At 39.9% G+C, this 15203-nt stretch overlaps 1 protein-coding gene across 3 annotated transcripts in view; it reads right to left on the reverse strand.

The window, feature by feature from the left end:
* Positions 1-15203, reverse strand: part of tulp4a (TUB like protein 4a) — a 32631-nt gene that overhangs the window by 6712 nt on the left and 10716 nt on the right. For 2 of the 3 annotated variants that reach the window (XM_044168462.1, XM_044168463.1), the window contains exons 3-12: positions 12060-12188; positions 10424-10585; positions 9708-9888; positions 6067-6174; positions 5741-5907; positions 4838-5062; positions 4345-4579; positions 1175-1319; positions 476-647; positions 42-135 (exon numbers count right to left, since the gene is read on the reverse strand). In XM_044168462.1, coding sequence (XP_044024397.1) covers positions 42-135; positions 476-647; positions 1175-1319; positions 4345-4579; positions 4838-5062; positions 5741-5907; positions 6067-6174; positions 9708-9888; positions 10424-10585; positions 12060-12188 — 1618 coding nt within the window. The remainder of the gene's footprint in view (positions 1-41; positions 136-475; positions 648-1174; positions 1320-4344; positions 4580-4837; positions 5063-5740; positions 5908-6066; positions 6175-9707; positions 9889-10423; positions 10586-12059; positions 12189-15203) is intronic. The other variant, XM_044168464.1, reaches the window with a different exon arrangement.

Here is a 15203-nt window from a genome sequence, read left to right on the forward strand (position 1 = left end):
TTCAGTGCTAAATGCTTAAGGCAAAGTTGTTGATTGGTTACCTGCACCAAGATTGGTTGGCAAGAATGTAGCCAGCCCCACAATCTTGAACTTTGTTCCCCAAATATTGGATGTGACCTGAGCAAGGTAATTTTGCTGCAAGACAGGAACAAAGAGAATCATATTTTCTATGAAAACATAAAAAATAAAAAAAATCTACAGAATAAATACATTTATAAAAGTAAAATGTGTATGCTCATCATCAAACAAAACACTGCCCCCACCCCTGGACACACAAGTGACCTGACCAATCAATAGGTGACAGCAGTGTAGCAACAAGGGCATGGATCCCTCACAGGCTTCCCAACCAACCAATACTGCCAAGTGTGTTCGATGTATTATTATTATTATTATTATAATTATTATTATTATTATTATTATGCACGGCTGATCCAGCAGAAAATAATGAATTCGACTCAAATAATTAGACTTTTACCTGAGTGATGTCATCTAGTGGAAATTCCCTCCGTGTTAGACTGGGTGACCCAATCGAGGGTTTCCGTATAGGTAACCGCGGTGACCTGGAGATCTCTTGTGTAGCACGAGACAGTTTGGGCGATTTTCTGGGATCAATGTTGATCCTGTTGGTAAAGGGACAAACTAAGTCTCTACAGAGAAGGTAGCAAATAAAAAAAGAAGGTTTAGGCATGCAGTGAACTAAAAAGTGTAGAACATTTAATTGGAATCTGACATTTATGTAAAAGGGTTAATATAGGAAGGAAGATTAAGATTTCAATAACTGCTGGGATGCCACGCTAAATTCTGGTATTGCAGTGTATTTAGCAGAAATATTAATCAAAATGATTAATACACATTTATTCAAAGGTTAATTCTTATGTTCTCTAAGACATCCTTTGGTTCTCTGCTGTGACAGAAGCATCTAAACTAAACTAACGCTGAATAACATGTGAGAAATTAAATGTTTAAAACAAAATCTAAATTGGCAAAGAAATTGTTTCTTAACTCAAACTGAATAAGGATGCAATATGTAAACCAAACCACCTTGACTTGATTTATTTAATAGATGGACCGTTGACTGCTGATGGGTCAAAGAACCAAGTGTCATACACACAAAACAGGAAATATTAGTTAAAGACGGCATTCTGCAATACACACAGGTCAGGTGTCTGGTTACCTGGGCAGTTTGGGGGATTTGCTGCCCCTGGATATCTTTGGAGATTTCTTGCCAACCCAGTCATCACTCAGCTCAATGTCACTGGAGTCTGAGCAGTTACAGCTATCAATCATGGCAGTTATCAGACTGTTGCCGTATATCTCATCTGAGGAGAGAAAATAAAGTTGGAGGATGGAAAGAATGGAGTCAATTTTGAGTAAATAGATAAAAGATGTAAATGTGTAGTTCTCAAGATAAATTTTACTAAACCCAGCTAATATGAGGCGTTATTTGTTCTCTTATTTACAATGATGCAGCAAACTTCTACCACCTTGATGTTAAAAATAACATAACAACATAACATAATTTGATTATAGCTAAAATGTTCATTATTTTGCCATTTCAAAGCGGATAACCTTGTGGTATAAATCAGGGAGAAGAAATGCAGGAAATGTACTTTAACAACCTGGAGGCAGGAATCTTCATCATTTTTACAAAACATGATGGCAGCAGCAATGTTAAACCATTTCTATAGATAAACATTTAGACCCATTCTGTCCAAAACATTGTTTCAGTGGTTTTCAATTCTTTTCTTTTTCATCATTCATATGGAGTCTGTGAACCACTGCTGCTCCAGTTTAGGTCAAGCTAATTTATTTGATGGACATTAAAGTGTGGATGGGCTGGAACCATTTTATGGCTGGCTTCATTTATCACTGTGTGGGGAGGGTGCAGTTTGATTTATGAGGAACCCAAGGGCCATCAGAGCCCCCATTAAGCAGCTTTTAATTAACATGGGCCCAGTCTGCCCTATGTGACTAAAACATACTCACTCTCTAAGTGCCAACTCAAAAAACTCAAATAACTGGAAAAGTACTGGAGCAGGCAAATAATGTCTGGGAGGAATATATTTAGCAGTTCTATTTGAATCTTTACAAACAGTAAAACATATATGTATGTTATGATTAAAACACAGTCATATTGGTATTTGATATTGGTATCAAAAACAAAGAATTAATTTTGGCTCTTGCACAGCTATCCAAATCCAAGTCAGTTACACAGAGAGCAGTAACAGCTCATTGAACAAGGACAGGGGAGTAACAAATTCTAATATACTTTACTGTTATGAAAGTTCAACCATTTAAATGGAAAGAATGAGAAAAATCAGATTTTAAAAAAATCGTACACTAGATGTAATGTAACTATCATTCCCACATACTCTTATTAAACATATTCCATAAATGCAGAGCTCAATTAATAGCTTATATTTATAAACACCTACTGTATATACAAATGTTGTATTTATGTTAAAAACAGCTGACTTGAAACTACAGTGGCCGCGAAACTTGCGAAAAACGCGAAAGGACCTATCTAGAGCCAGTGTTTGCTTTGTCCGTTCTGGGCTACTGTAGAAACATGGCGGTTCAACATGGCGGACTACGTAGAAGGGGACCCAATCCCTCTTTAGATAAAAACGGCTCATTCTAAGGTAATGAAAACACAACAATTCTTATTTTCAGGTGAATATACACTAATGAAAACATACCTATGAATATTACAGGGAGTGCAGAATTATTAGGCAAGTTGTATTCTTGAGGATTAATTTTATTATTGAACAACAACCATGTTCTCAATGAACACAAAAAACTCATTAATATCAAAGCTGAATATTTTTGGAAGTAGTTTTTAGTTTTAGCTATTTTAGGGGGATATCTGTGTGTGCAGGTGACTATTACTGTGCATAATTATTAGGCAACTTAACAAAAAACAAATTTATACCCATTTCAATTATTTATTTTTACCAGTGAAACCAATATAACATCTCAACATTCACAAATATACATTTCTGACATTCAAAAACCAAACAAAAACAAATCAGTGACCAGTATAGCCACCTTTCTTTGCAAGGACACTCAAAAGCCTGCCATCCATGGATTCTGTCAGTGTTTTGATCTGTTCACCATCAACATTGTGTGCAGCAGCAACCACAGCCTCCCAGACACTGTTCAGAGAGGTGTACTGTTTTCCCTCCTTGTAAATCGCACATTTGATGATGGACCACAGGTTCTCAATGGGGTTCAGATCAGGTGAACAAGGAGGCCATATCATTAGATTTTCTTCTTTTATATCCTTTCTTGCCAGCCACGCTGTGGAGTACTTGGACGCGTGTGATGGAACATTGTCCTGCATGAAAATCATGTTTTTCTTGAAGGATGCAGACTTCTTCCTGTACCACTGCTTGAAGAAGGTGTCTTCCAGAAACTGGCAGTAGGACTGGGAGTTGAGCTTGACTCCATCCTCAACCCGAAAAGGCCCCACAAGCTCATCTTTGATGATACCAGCCCAAACCAGTACTCCACCTCCACCTTGCTGGCGTCTGAGTCGGACTGGAGCTCTCTGCCCTTTACCAATCCAGCCACGGGCCCATCCATCTGGCCCATCAAGACTCACTCTCATTTCATCAGTCCATAAAACCTTAGAAAAATCAGTCTTGAGATATTTCTTGGCCCAGTCTTGACATTTCAGCTTGTGTGTCTTGTTCAGTGGTGGTCGACTTTCTGCCTTTCTTACCTTGGCCATGTCTCTGAGTATTGCACACCTTGTGCTTTTGGGCACTCCAGTGATGTTGCAGCTCTGAAATATGGCCAAACTGGTGGCAAGTGGCATCTTGGCAGCTGCACGCTTGACTTTTCTCAGTTCACGGACAGTTATTTTGCGCCTTGGTTTTTCCACACGCTGCTTGCGACCCTGTTGACTATTTTGAATGAAACGCTTGATTGTTCGATGATCACGCTTCAGAAGCTTGGCTATTTTAAGACTGCTGCATCCCTCTGCAATATATCTCACTATTTTTGACTTTTCTGAGCCTGTCAAGTCCTTCTTTTGACCCATTTTGCCAAAGGAAAGGAAGTTGCCTAATAATTATGCACACCTGATATAGGGTGTTGATGTCATTAGACCACACCCCTTCTCATTACAGAGATGCACATCACCTAATATGCTTAATTGGTAGTAGGCTTTCCAGCCTATACAGCTTGGAGTAAGACAACATGCATAACGAGGATGATGTGGTCAAAATACTCATTTGCCTAATAATTCTGCACTCCCTGTATATTCCATTTCTGCCAATAGATCCTTCTAAATGTTGGACCTTTAAGTTATTATGTTCTGTTAGGTTCTGTTAGTTTTACCTGTTTTCCCATCTGTCTTGGGGTCCATAATGACAAACTCTGGACGCAGTTTACTTATTCGTCTGCCTTTGAGGATAGGCACCAGACCTCCGAGGTACTCCAGGTACAGAGTGTAGCACGGCCCCCCCACCTCAGGGTTATCCTCTGTACGCTTCATAGTACAGTGCAGACGCTCGTTTCCAGCTGTTGGGTAGCTCACAAAATCACGCATGTTGTTGGGATCTGGAATGGGGGGCTTAAAGAGAAAACATGGGGTTGTAGTGTAGTTCAAAAACTCATGTCACTGCTACCTTAACAATTTTATTTGAAGTGTAATGCCATTAAAGTTTGTTATGCTGAGCTACACTTTGCCTGGGCTAATCTTAGTCAAATTATTTGCAGTCTCAGAAAGGGACATCTATGACAACACTATGCATCAAGTAAATTTCCAGGAAGCTCTTCACATTTATTGTTATGGTTTTAATGGATCTAGCACGCTCCTGCTTTGTGTTACCTTGATGGTGGGGACAAAAGCAGTAGTGACATAAGAACAGAGGCGGGAAGGCATGGTGAGCTTGGCAACATCTTTTTCCTCCTTCACTGCTGTGGCGATGCCCTGCTGACAGAGTAGCTGCAGGCTGGCAACGCGGTGCTCCACTCGCACAACATAGAGCGCCGGGCCACATGCCAAGAACAGACGAGAGTCCCGGTGACCCCAGCACAGTGTAGTGATGGGGCGCTGCAGGGTGGAGAAGATACATTAGAGAGGGGACAAGATTGCTTTGTCACATTTACTGCATACTGCACTACATCCTTTCAAAAGGTTAATGTCCAGCATGAAAGATGGACGAATGTTAAGGTTTCTGACTGTTATGGCTGTGATCAAATTCTTTCTTGAACTTTGCAGGCATATCTTCAAATAATTGGAAGGTTTGACACATGGTGCAACATCTTGAATGCCAGAAAGTACAATCAACTATCAGCTATTTCAAAAGACAATTTGATATAATTTTGTATGTGTGGCAACTTGCGTGACTTTACCAAACTGTCCTAATGTGAAATCAAGTTTAAATAAACAGATGTTAAAGTTTCTAACTTTAAACAACATTTTTATATTAGTAACTTCACTTTGTTACTTTATGGTAGTCTATTACTTTACATAGAGGCTAATTAAAGTATACACAGCCACTTGGCAGGACTTTCTCCAGCTAGTGACGTCTTAGGTCTTCAAATACATAGAGTCCAATCATTGAGGAAGAGAAATAAAATTCATAAACTGCAAGGTTGAGGACACAAATTATAATTACATTATACGTACATTACATTAATTAGGTAAGACCTGTTACCACAAATAACTAATCCAAGTACTGTGACTCAGAATACTCATTAACCAGGTTTAGCCCTGTTAAATGATCACCTGTGCTGGTGTGTCCAGTGTGTAGATGTGTTCACCCCGAACATTGTAGAACATGACAATGGCATTCCTGGTGGGGGGAGGACAGGAGGGGTCGGGGGAGAGGAGGGTCCTCTCCATCCCTGCCACTGCAAGGAGGTCCCCCTGCGAGCACCACTGGACCACCACATCTACAGCACAGTCACAGGAGAAAAAGCAACCATAATATTATGCACATTAACATACGCAGCCAATTTAGATCAAAGATAGAAAAACACAAAATTCCTTGAGACATGTTTTGTAAATAGGTATAAAACAAGTGAGCGAGAGAAGCAATGAAACCCACTCACCTTTCAGACCCGTGCGGATAAGGGTGGGAGAGAGGTCATCGTAGTTGTTCATCAGGCTGATGTCACCAGAGGTGAAGCTGACTGTCAGCAGTGGTTTCTGGCTGTGCACTGAGAAGAGACAAAGGACAACACAAATATCTCAAACAGGCAGCGTGAGAGCAACACAATGAGACAGTTTAAAGTACATGGTATCAACTGCAAACTGTTCACCTATGAACAAACATATAACCTGCATGTTTTTACATTTAAGTAATGTGGTACTGATAGTGGATTTCAATCAGTGCCTATCAAGGGAGGACTAGTGTTAACATTTAAACACACCTGTGCACTGAATAAAATGCAATAAGTAATTCTACATCAACGTTATCTGGGGGTTTTAACTTTATATCGGAAAACAGAGAGAGTAAGTAACATGAAGGCTTATTACAGCCACAATATAGCCTGACATTAAATAAGAGTAGTGCTGAAATTATTAGTCGATGAATCGATTAGTTAATCCACAGAAAATAAATTATTTTGATAGTTGAATATCTTTAGGTTTTGGAGTGTTGGTTGGGAAAAACAAGCAATTTGATGGCATCACCTTAGGCTTTAGAAAATTGTGATGGGCATCCTGACACGTTACAGACCAAACAATTAATCGAAAAAATAATCTGCAGATTAATTGACAATGAAAATAATTGTTAGTTTCAGCCATAAATGATGTATCATACTGGCAACCTACAGAGGATGAGATAATTAATATGCATTTCCAGAGTGGGCCATAAAAGACTGTGTGTGTGTGTGTGCTTATTTGTGAGGCTGTCTGTGTTTACTGTTGTGGTAGTTGGGGGCTGTTATTAGAGAGGCAAGGACAGTTCCACATCCTTGGTAGCTGTAATTAATTTTTAGGGAGTTTCCACTGTGTCCTATTCACGAGAATACACAATTGCACTAAAACACACTCAGCACATCTCACTGCTGCATTTGTAGCTGCAAACAAGTGTCATTCTCCGTTAAACTACTATAAATAAAACACCTTCAGACAACCACCTTTCACATAGTCCTGCAATGACCCAAATGACAAATGAAATATCCACTTCTGTTTTTGACTTTCAGCCCAAAACAGTTACTACTTCCCTATAGTAATCAGTTTACAATGGGTGTTGCATTAAATCAGATATATGATGCTGCTGTAAATGCAGTGTGTTGTGCTGTGCAGTGCAGTGATAATGGGTCATCATCATATATCATGACAGAGAGATCTGGCAGGCAGAGGAAGAAGCGGCCTGGTGTCTCAGTCAGGTTGTCGACTTGAGAGATAATTTTTTTCGGGGCCAATCAATTACTATTGACTGGTTTAATTAGTGAGTTAGAACATAATCAGTGTTCCAGCTAAGGCAAGCACTTTTCAGCTTAACCACTTGGCTCACAGTGAATGGAGGGGGGAAAATACCTTAGCAGGAGGAGGACAGACCCTCACCAATACAGCCTTAGCAACTGGGACTAATTAAGATCAAGAGAAAAGGAGGCAAAAAGACAAAATAGGAATAATAAATATGAAAATTAGGTTGTCACGTGGGCTGGTATACACAATGAGAGCAGCAGCAGAGTTGGGTAAGCTAACCACATGCATCTCTTCCTTTGTGTGTAAGCTCACGTCTCAGTGCACCAGATACACACTGACCATCTATTGGCATTTTACAGTGAACTCAACAGATACGCTCTCAGGCTCACTGTTGACTGTTCTTAATTACTACCATTGTGTGTGTGTGTGTGTGTGTGTGTGTGTGTGTGTGTGTGTGTGTGTGTGTGTGTGTGTATGTGTATATATATATATATATAAATAAAACACACACACACACACTGTCAGAGCACAGGAAGCCAATTCTAGAAAAATATCTGAACTATGATAATCTAAGTGTGACAATTTTGAAACTGTTTTTTCAATTTTTTTCTCCAAGCTGTAGACTCTAGTAATGATGGCTGCTATGGACAAAAAGGGCCCTAATACTAACTATAGCATGCAGTCTACGGAGGCATCACACTAAAGTACCAGGGCTATATCCTTGACATTGCAGGTAAACTTATTCTAGGGGAGTTCTAGGCGATTTGGTTAAAGAAAGCACCAGTGAAAACCCAGAATACATTTTTTCCCCACTGAGGTGACTTTTTTGTTCCATTATTATACAAACAGCCAGCATTGTTTTCGAACAAAGAGACGCTTATTACATCTTCATTCAAGACAATACACTTCCTTTTCGAATTAGAGGCTGTTATTGTCCATGTGAATATACTGCAAGGGTGTAGCACTAGTGTCTAGTGACGCACATCCTTACACTGTGACAGCTGCTGCTGTTATGACAACAGCTACTGCACCATTAAGAGCAAACAGGAGGTCCAGTGGCAACGCCAGCCCAATGTCAGGAGAGCTCTTTTTCACTGTGCTCCTCCTCCACCTCCTGCCCTCCACCTTTCACTGCAGACCGCCACCCACCTTCCATTTGGTCTCACACTTTTGTTTTAATGCATCTTTCCCTGCCTGTCTTCACAACTGGCAGAGAAGTGGAAAATAGTTGAATAGTCATCTTCCCACTCCTGAAGCTTCATTAAATGGCTTGCATTGCCTGTGAGATCAGCATCACAAATAACGTATCTTTCTTACAGTCTGGCTAGGACAACTTGTCATAATTATAACACTACTGCATGTAGATAGTCAAAAATATAATGTGATGTTTCAGATCACTAGTGTAGATTTTAGGATAACTTTCCATCTTTTTATTTTTTTAGAAACTTTGGAGGTGTGACTGCTTGTACCATTATTTAAAAGCTCCTTGATCTTCCATAGTCTTTATTAAATGAACAAACCAGAGGTTGTAGTGAGTATACAGGTATTCTGTGCCTTATTCAAGAACATGCCAAATGTGATTTTATTAGGAGTATACTACCCCATGTACAACTAAACAGGGCAAAGCAGGGACGTCAAGATAGACATTTAAACATGACAGTCAAAAGCGCGAAGAGTGTTAATGGCTGGTTCCATTTGTAGTTCAGAAGCACACAGCTAAACATGTTATGTGGTCTGATCCGTTGCTTTTCATGATTTGTTAATTTATCAATTATAATTTCTCTCTTTTACATTTGATAATATGATCTGCATATTAAAATAATGACTTGACAGATGACCCAGGCACAGTTTGTGTCCACCTGTACATCTGTTCTCGAGTCTAAAATATTCATGAGAATACCAGGGGGACTGAGGATAGTAATGATAATATAGTTCAGACCTACCAGCTCTAATTTGTGTCCCCACCTGGTGCCCCCAGTTGGAAATCTTTCCCCTTCCCTTTGGATTAAGAGCATGAGGAAAAATTGATGGAGCAGTAAAAGATGGAGGTAAAAGGAGAGAGTTGAAGCTTACAGATGGTCCCACATCTGTAAGAGGTACCTACGAATAAAGAAGTTGGACTACTGTACCTCTGCACTATACTCCCTATAGGCACAACTCCTTACTAGGTAAACCAATATTGCCCTCCCATTCTACATCAGATTATACTCTTACATCATGTCTAGACTAGACATGTTTCAGTCGCATTTTTCAGTTGTTTGCCTGAAGAAGCCATGAAGAGCCTTCTATTCAAATCAAACCCCGAGCAGCTTACCTTGCGGTGGGGAGTAGTCGTCAGAGTCTGTGTCGCTCTCACTGCTGTCCTCCACCAGGAAACTGGGATAGTTCCAGGACATGCTGACGATGCCATCCGACTCATGCAGCAGAATGTGGGCCAGCATGCGCCCATGGCAGTCCATCACTATCACCTGTCCATCTGCAGTACCAAACAACACCTAGAGAAAAATAGTAAAGGGTTATTAAGGAGGAAGAAAGGAATTTTTTTTTTTTACTTTGACACAAAGACAGAAGAACAAAGATGGAAAGGGGGGCAGACTTAGAAAAAGAGATGACAGAGAGCAAAGAAAGTGAAGAGAAATGCATATCATAAGGAAAACAACAGAGAAATCGACATAAATGGGATGAAGGCGATGATTAAAGACAGACACATACACAGACTGAAAGTTTGATGATGTCCAACCTGAGCTGACAATTTAACAGCATGAAACCAAAAACATAGCCTAACAAAACCACAACACATTCAAGACAGAGGATGCTTGCTGTCACTCACAGATGATCTCCCCTCAGGGCCTGTCTCAGCCTTCTGAATGACAGGTCCACATAATAAAAGTGGCAAATAAAAACCTAAGACATATATTAGCATTTAAAGGCTGGCATTGCGCTAGGTGGAAACGTAAACGTCGTACCCATCACAATTCTGTGGGATCTGTGTGTGTGTGTGTGTGTGTGTGTGTGTGTGTGTGTGTGTACCTGCTGGTCATCGGGGGTCCAGATACCGCAGGTAATCTGGCTTTCCAGGTTGATCTCAGAGGACCAGTGTCTCTGCCCGCTGACTGATCCCACCAGGACAAAGCCATCACGGTAGGAGATAAGAGCCTGGGTGCCATCGTGGGACCAGGTGAAGTCACTCACCTACAGGGCACCAGACACATTAGTTAAAGATTAAATGATGATAATGACAGGATGCTAGCTTGATTACTTAAAAGCACAGCTAGCAGTTATCGGAACAATGCACCTTTGTATACACATAAACTGTTGTGTACATTATCAGCAGTCTCTGATGTTTCATTTTTTAATGAAGAACTTAAACAATTACTCGATTTATCAATAAGTTGATCAACAGAAAATTAATCAGCAACTATTTTGATAAGCAATTAATCGCATAAGTCATTTTTCTAGCAAAAATGTCAAACATCCTCTAATTTCATTCCATTTCCATGAAGTCCTTTAAATATCCAAACTTCTGAAGTGAGTTTTTTCTTACTTAGGATTGCAAAAGTACGAACTTGCTTTGTGCAACTCAAATGTGAGGATTTATTGCCTTTCTTTGTCATATATGACAGTAAACTGATTATCTTGAAAAAATTTAATTATTAAAATAATCATTAGTTGCAGCCCTAAAGTAAACTGTAAAATGCAATATCTGTCCAATTACCAGCAAGAATCAGAAACTAGTCTTTATTAACATTGTTAATAAAGTGAAAAGTAATTTCAAAACACTGAGATGTAAAAAGGAGCATTGCCTCTAGGATCCACTAGTGAGGCATTTACACTTGTCACTTAGTCTTGTTACTTTTAAATGTTTTAGTTTCATCCCAGTATTAACAGTGACTAGTACTGTTAGAATACCGCAGAACAAAGTGGATTAAAACACATGCCCTCCTGCAGACTGTTAATAGTGAAAGGGTCTCCTTCAACTGAAATAATGACTGCCTCTGCTAATGTCAGTATAAATATACTACACTAGTACTTGAAATTAACCTTAACCTCAAGTTGAAAAGAGTAGAGGCACTATTTCAAATTGCATTGGCCATATATTTAAAGAGAGAGGCCCTTGTTTAGACTGTCATCTAATAAGTAAATTGATCACAAAAGAGAAGATGCTGTCAGGATGTGTCAGACTCAGCTCAGCAGATGACAGTGATTGACTGATCAGGCCTACTCATCATATGTTTGCTTGGCAGTTATTTAAATCAGCACGTGCAATGTCAGGGAGGTTTTTTTCCTAGTTTGGAAATGTTGGAAGCAAATGGGTCAGTTAGTCACAATATGGTGGGAATGTGCAAGAATAAAGTGATATCTTAACTCTCCGAACAAGTTAATGTTATTGACATTCCATTATTTTCATGGACATACTTATGTAAATCAATACTTTTTCTGTTTAAATATTTGTTGTTCCTGATACTTGTTTTGTTCCCATTACTGTTCTATAGTGTGCTTCTACTAGCTATTTATATATACTCCATTACATTTTCATGAATACTATTTTTATTTTTGCGCATGCTTTCCATATTCTGTTAGTGCAAAGTACATTGCAACAAGTCTAAGTAAAAATGCACTTTTAACTGATTTAATTCATGTCCCATTTCTGTGTAATGTATTTTACCTGTGCTCCACGGTCATTGACGAGCTCCACAGACCAGCGGCCCTCATACTGGATCCAAACAAAGATCCCTCCATCTGTATCACAGGTGGCCAATTTCTGGAAGGGCTCATTCCACCGCACCAAGACCACCTTTAAGACACACAGAAAAAGAAATGAAAGGGAAGAACAGGGACAAAAACAATGGTTAGAGAGACTGTCCTGTGTCCTTTTGACGGCCATTGTCTGTGACCCTGACAGTGTTCTCTAGTGAAATAAGTATTTTCAGAGAGATATGCAAATTAACTCATTCCAGATTGTGTTGTGTGTAGTATGGCAGTCAAATTTTTTGCTGTGGCCTTATTGTGACACGGCTTTTCCCCCTAAACTACAACAGATAATGTGAGATGATCAACAACACAGTGCCTTGTCGGAGTGCCCTTGATCAATACTCTGAACTGTTGTCTGCAAACTCACTGAGAGTCGCTCTAAATTGGAGCGTCAGCTGAAATGCCTAAAATGCAGAAAGTAAAATCCAAGTCCCACATTTCAATGAGCTAAATTTAGCATCGAACCAGATGAAAATATATCACAAAGTGGGTTAACCTCATTTTGCAAGAGTCGCAAAGGAGCTGCTAATGCTAACAGACAATGATATTCAATTACTCCGTCTCTCAGTGTTGTCTCACCATACCACACTTCTCTCCAAACATGGACATTTCTGAGTGTTTGTAACTTAATACTGTAAACAATGGATAGCTGATGTTTTGTATGTTTCAATGCACAGGTTATGTTTCTATTTTTATGGAAAGCATTATTTATCCCAAATCTGATTTTCTGAATAATGGGAAATCTAATCTAAAAGAGAAAGTGACAGTAAGAGAAAAGAGAAGAAGTGAAGGGACACCGAATGCACTGATGCATGAACATCCCTACAGAAAATACTATATATTGGTTTAAAGATCAGACATACAGTTAACTGTACAGCCTCTAACACCAGTGACTAACAGATACATTGATTTCTGTATTTGCCAGTGGATACAGAGATAGATCATCATTACCCTAAGGAATGAGTTGCAGAGGAGGAAGGTGTTGATCACTGGCAGAGAGCAGTATAGATCATAACCTCTTTCTTTGTCAGTGTCACCCATTTTAAAAAGGCACCCATTACAATCTCCATCCAGCCCCCTCATCTGTCTGTGTCTCTATCTGTCTGGTCTTCTGTAGCGTGACTCTGCCTATTCCCAGAGGAATAATGCTAAGCACGGAGCAGCTCTGCTCTCGCTTGAGCGAAAGCACGTGGGCTGTACACGCTCAAACACACAACACAGAGCTGGTTTTAGCGGGGCTTACGCTCTCTGAGTGCAAGTCCAACAGATCAGTGGCTGAGAGTTGGATAAGCCAGCCAGTCTTGCTCTTTTTCTCCAAACAACACCATCCCCTCCACACCCCCTGCAACAAACATACAGTCCAATCTATCCATGGTCCAGTGGAACAGGTGTCATTAACTGTGTGTTTATACGACAATCTTATATTCCACTGAGAAAAGAAAGTTAAAAAAAAGTTATGAAAAACCAAAGTAAACAATCCTTCTCACTCCAGCTGTATACACTAAACATCTTCTTATGCCAGTGCCACTTGATTGGTTACAGCTGCATTTACAAATCCATCTAAATTAAGAACTCTTTAAGAAAAAGAGACCATTTTTACACAAATAATAAGTTAAGCACAAAGTGCTTAATAAGTAATTATTAGCAATTACAGTGCTAGAAATTTTTGTTTTTTGCAACACGTATCTTCCAAGTCAATGTAAATTATTTTAGTTTACTACAGTTTTATTGTGGAGGAACCCTATCTCGTCTGAAATAAAGAGTGTCTCTGCTAACATCACAATTTTTTAATTAAATATAATAATAGTAGGCTTTCGCTTTGCAGTAAACTCTGAGCAGCACGACACAGCACACAGGAGTTAGTTTAATAATCACCAATATATGGTAGAAGAAATTCCAGGTAGCTTTTGTTCAGGTGGGTGAATCTTCTAAGATAAGTTAGCATAAGTAATGCTCCTATAAATAAAGTCCAAACAGGGGTAAAAGAAAATCAGTAGAAGCTGTTTCTATGTAACTACAGCAGCAATGCTGAGGTAACTCCAGTTACCATTCATCAATCCCCTATTTGTCATGGTCTTGTGTATTGTTAAAGGGTGTATTGACAGGGTTATCCAAGGTGAACTTACAGTGATCTGTCACACACAAACATGTTTATATGAATACGCCATGTGCAGGCCTCCAGCGTAATGAGTGTACAATAGTATTCATCGCTCTCCTGGCCCTGCTCCCTCAGCAATAAGGTGTCCTATGAGCCAGATTTATTGTGTTATCACTCCTACTCCCAGTGGTATAAATCCTAATGTTGCTCTGTAGGTGTGTCTCAGCTGGAAAGCCACAGGAAAGAGGACACAATGAGACCTGGCCTGTTGCAGGACTGCAGCTATGGTCTCTGTGACATTCTGACTCAGTTGACTATGTTCACAGACCATTAAAAACCATCTATCATTCAGCCACAGCGGTCATCTGATGCAGAAGTGCTCACAGGGAGAAAAGCTGATAAGCTTCGGCAGAGTATTGTCAAAGATAACAAATTTCCATGCTCAAGGATCTCATTGGGGGAATACAATCCGTGTTGTTACTCCACTCGTGCACTGTCTGCAACCCCTGGTGAGCAAAATGGATTTTCTGGATGGTATTACACAACCTAATTCAGCTCCAGCCAGTGTGGACATGAGGCTTTAGATTAGGTAGGAGCTCCAGTTTGCATAACATCATTCATACAATGTACATACATTAACAAAGAAGGGACAAAAGAAAAACAAAAAAGAAAGTAGCATAGGGCTTACACATGCTGTGTCTTGCATGTGTGCACACTTATCTGCAGCCCCATAGAGGTGAGAATAATCTGTGTATGTGCAAATTTAGCTCAGTGTGGAGATTAGTGTTAGCTGTACAGGCATCCCACGAGGCAGACAACTGAGCACCTCGTTGTGACGCAGCAATCTGGGAGATCAGACGTCACATGGCGACAGGCAGGATAAGACTGAGAAGCCACAGGACAGTGATCGGCCAGAGGGATCACGGGCAGAAAGGGCATGTGCACATATGCAAACACACA

Source organism: Siniperca chuatsi, linkage group LG16 (genome assembly GCF_020085105.1).
Source record: "Siniperca chuatsi isolate FFG_IHB_CAS linkage group LG16, ASM2008510v1, whole genome shotgun sequence".
NCBI classification, from domain to species: Eukaryota; Metazoa; Chordata; class Actinopteri; order Centrarchiformes; family Sinipercidae; genus Siniperca; species Siniperca chuatsi.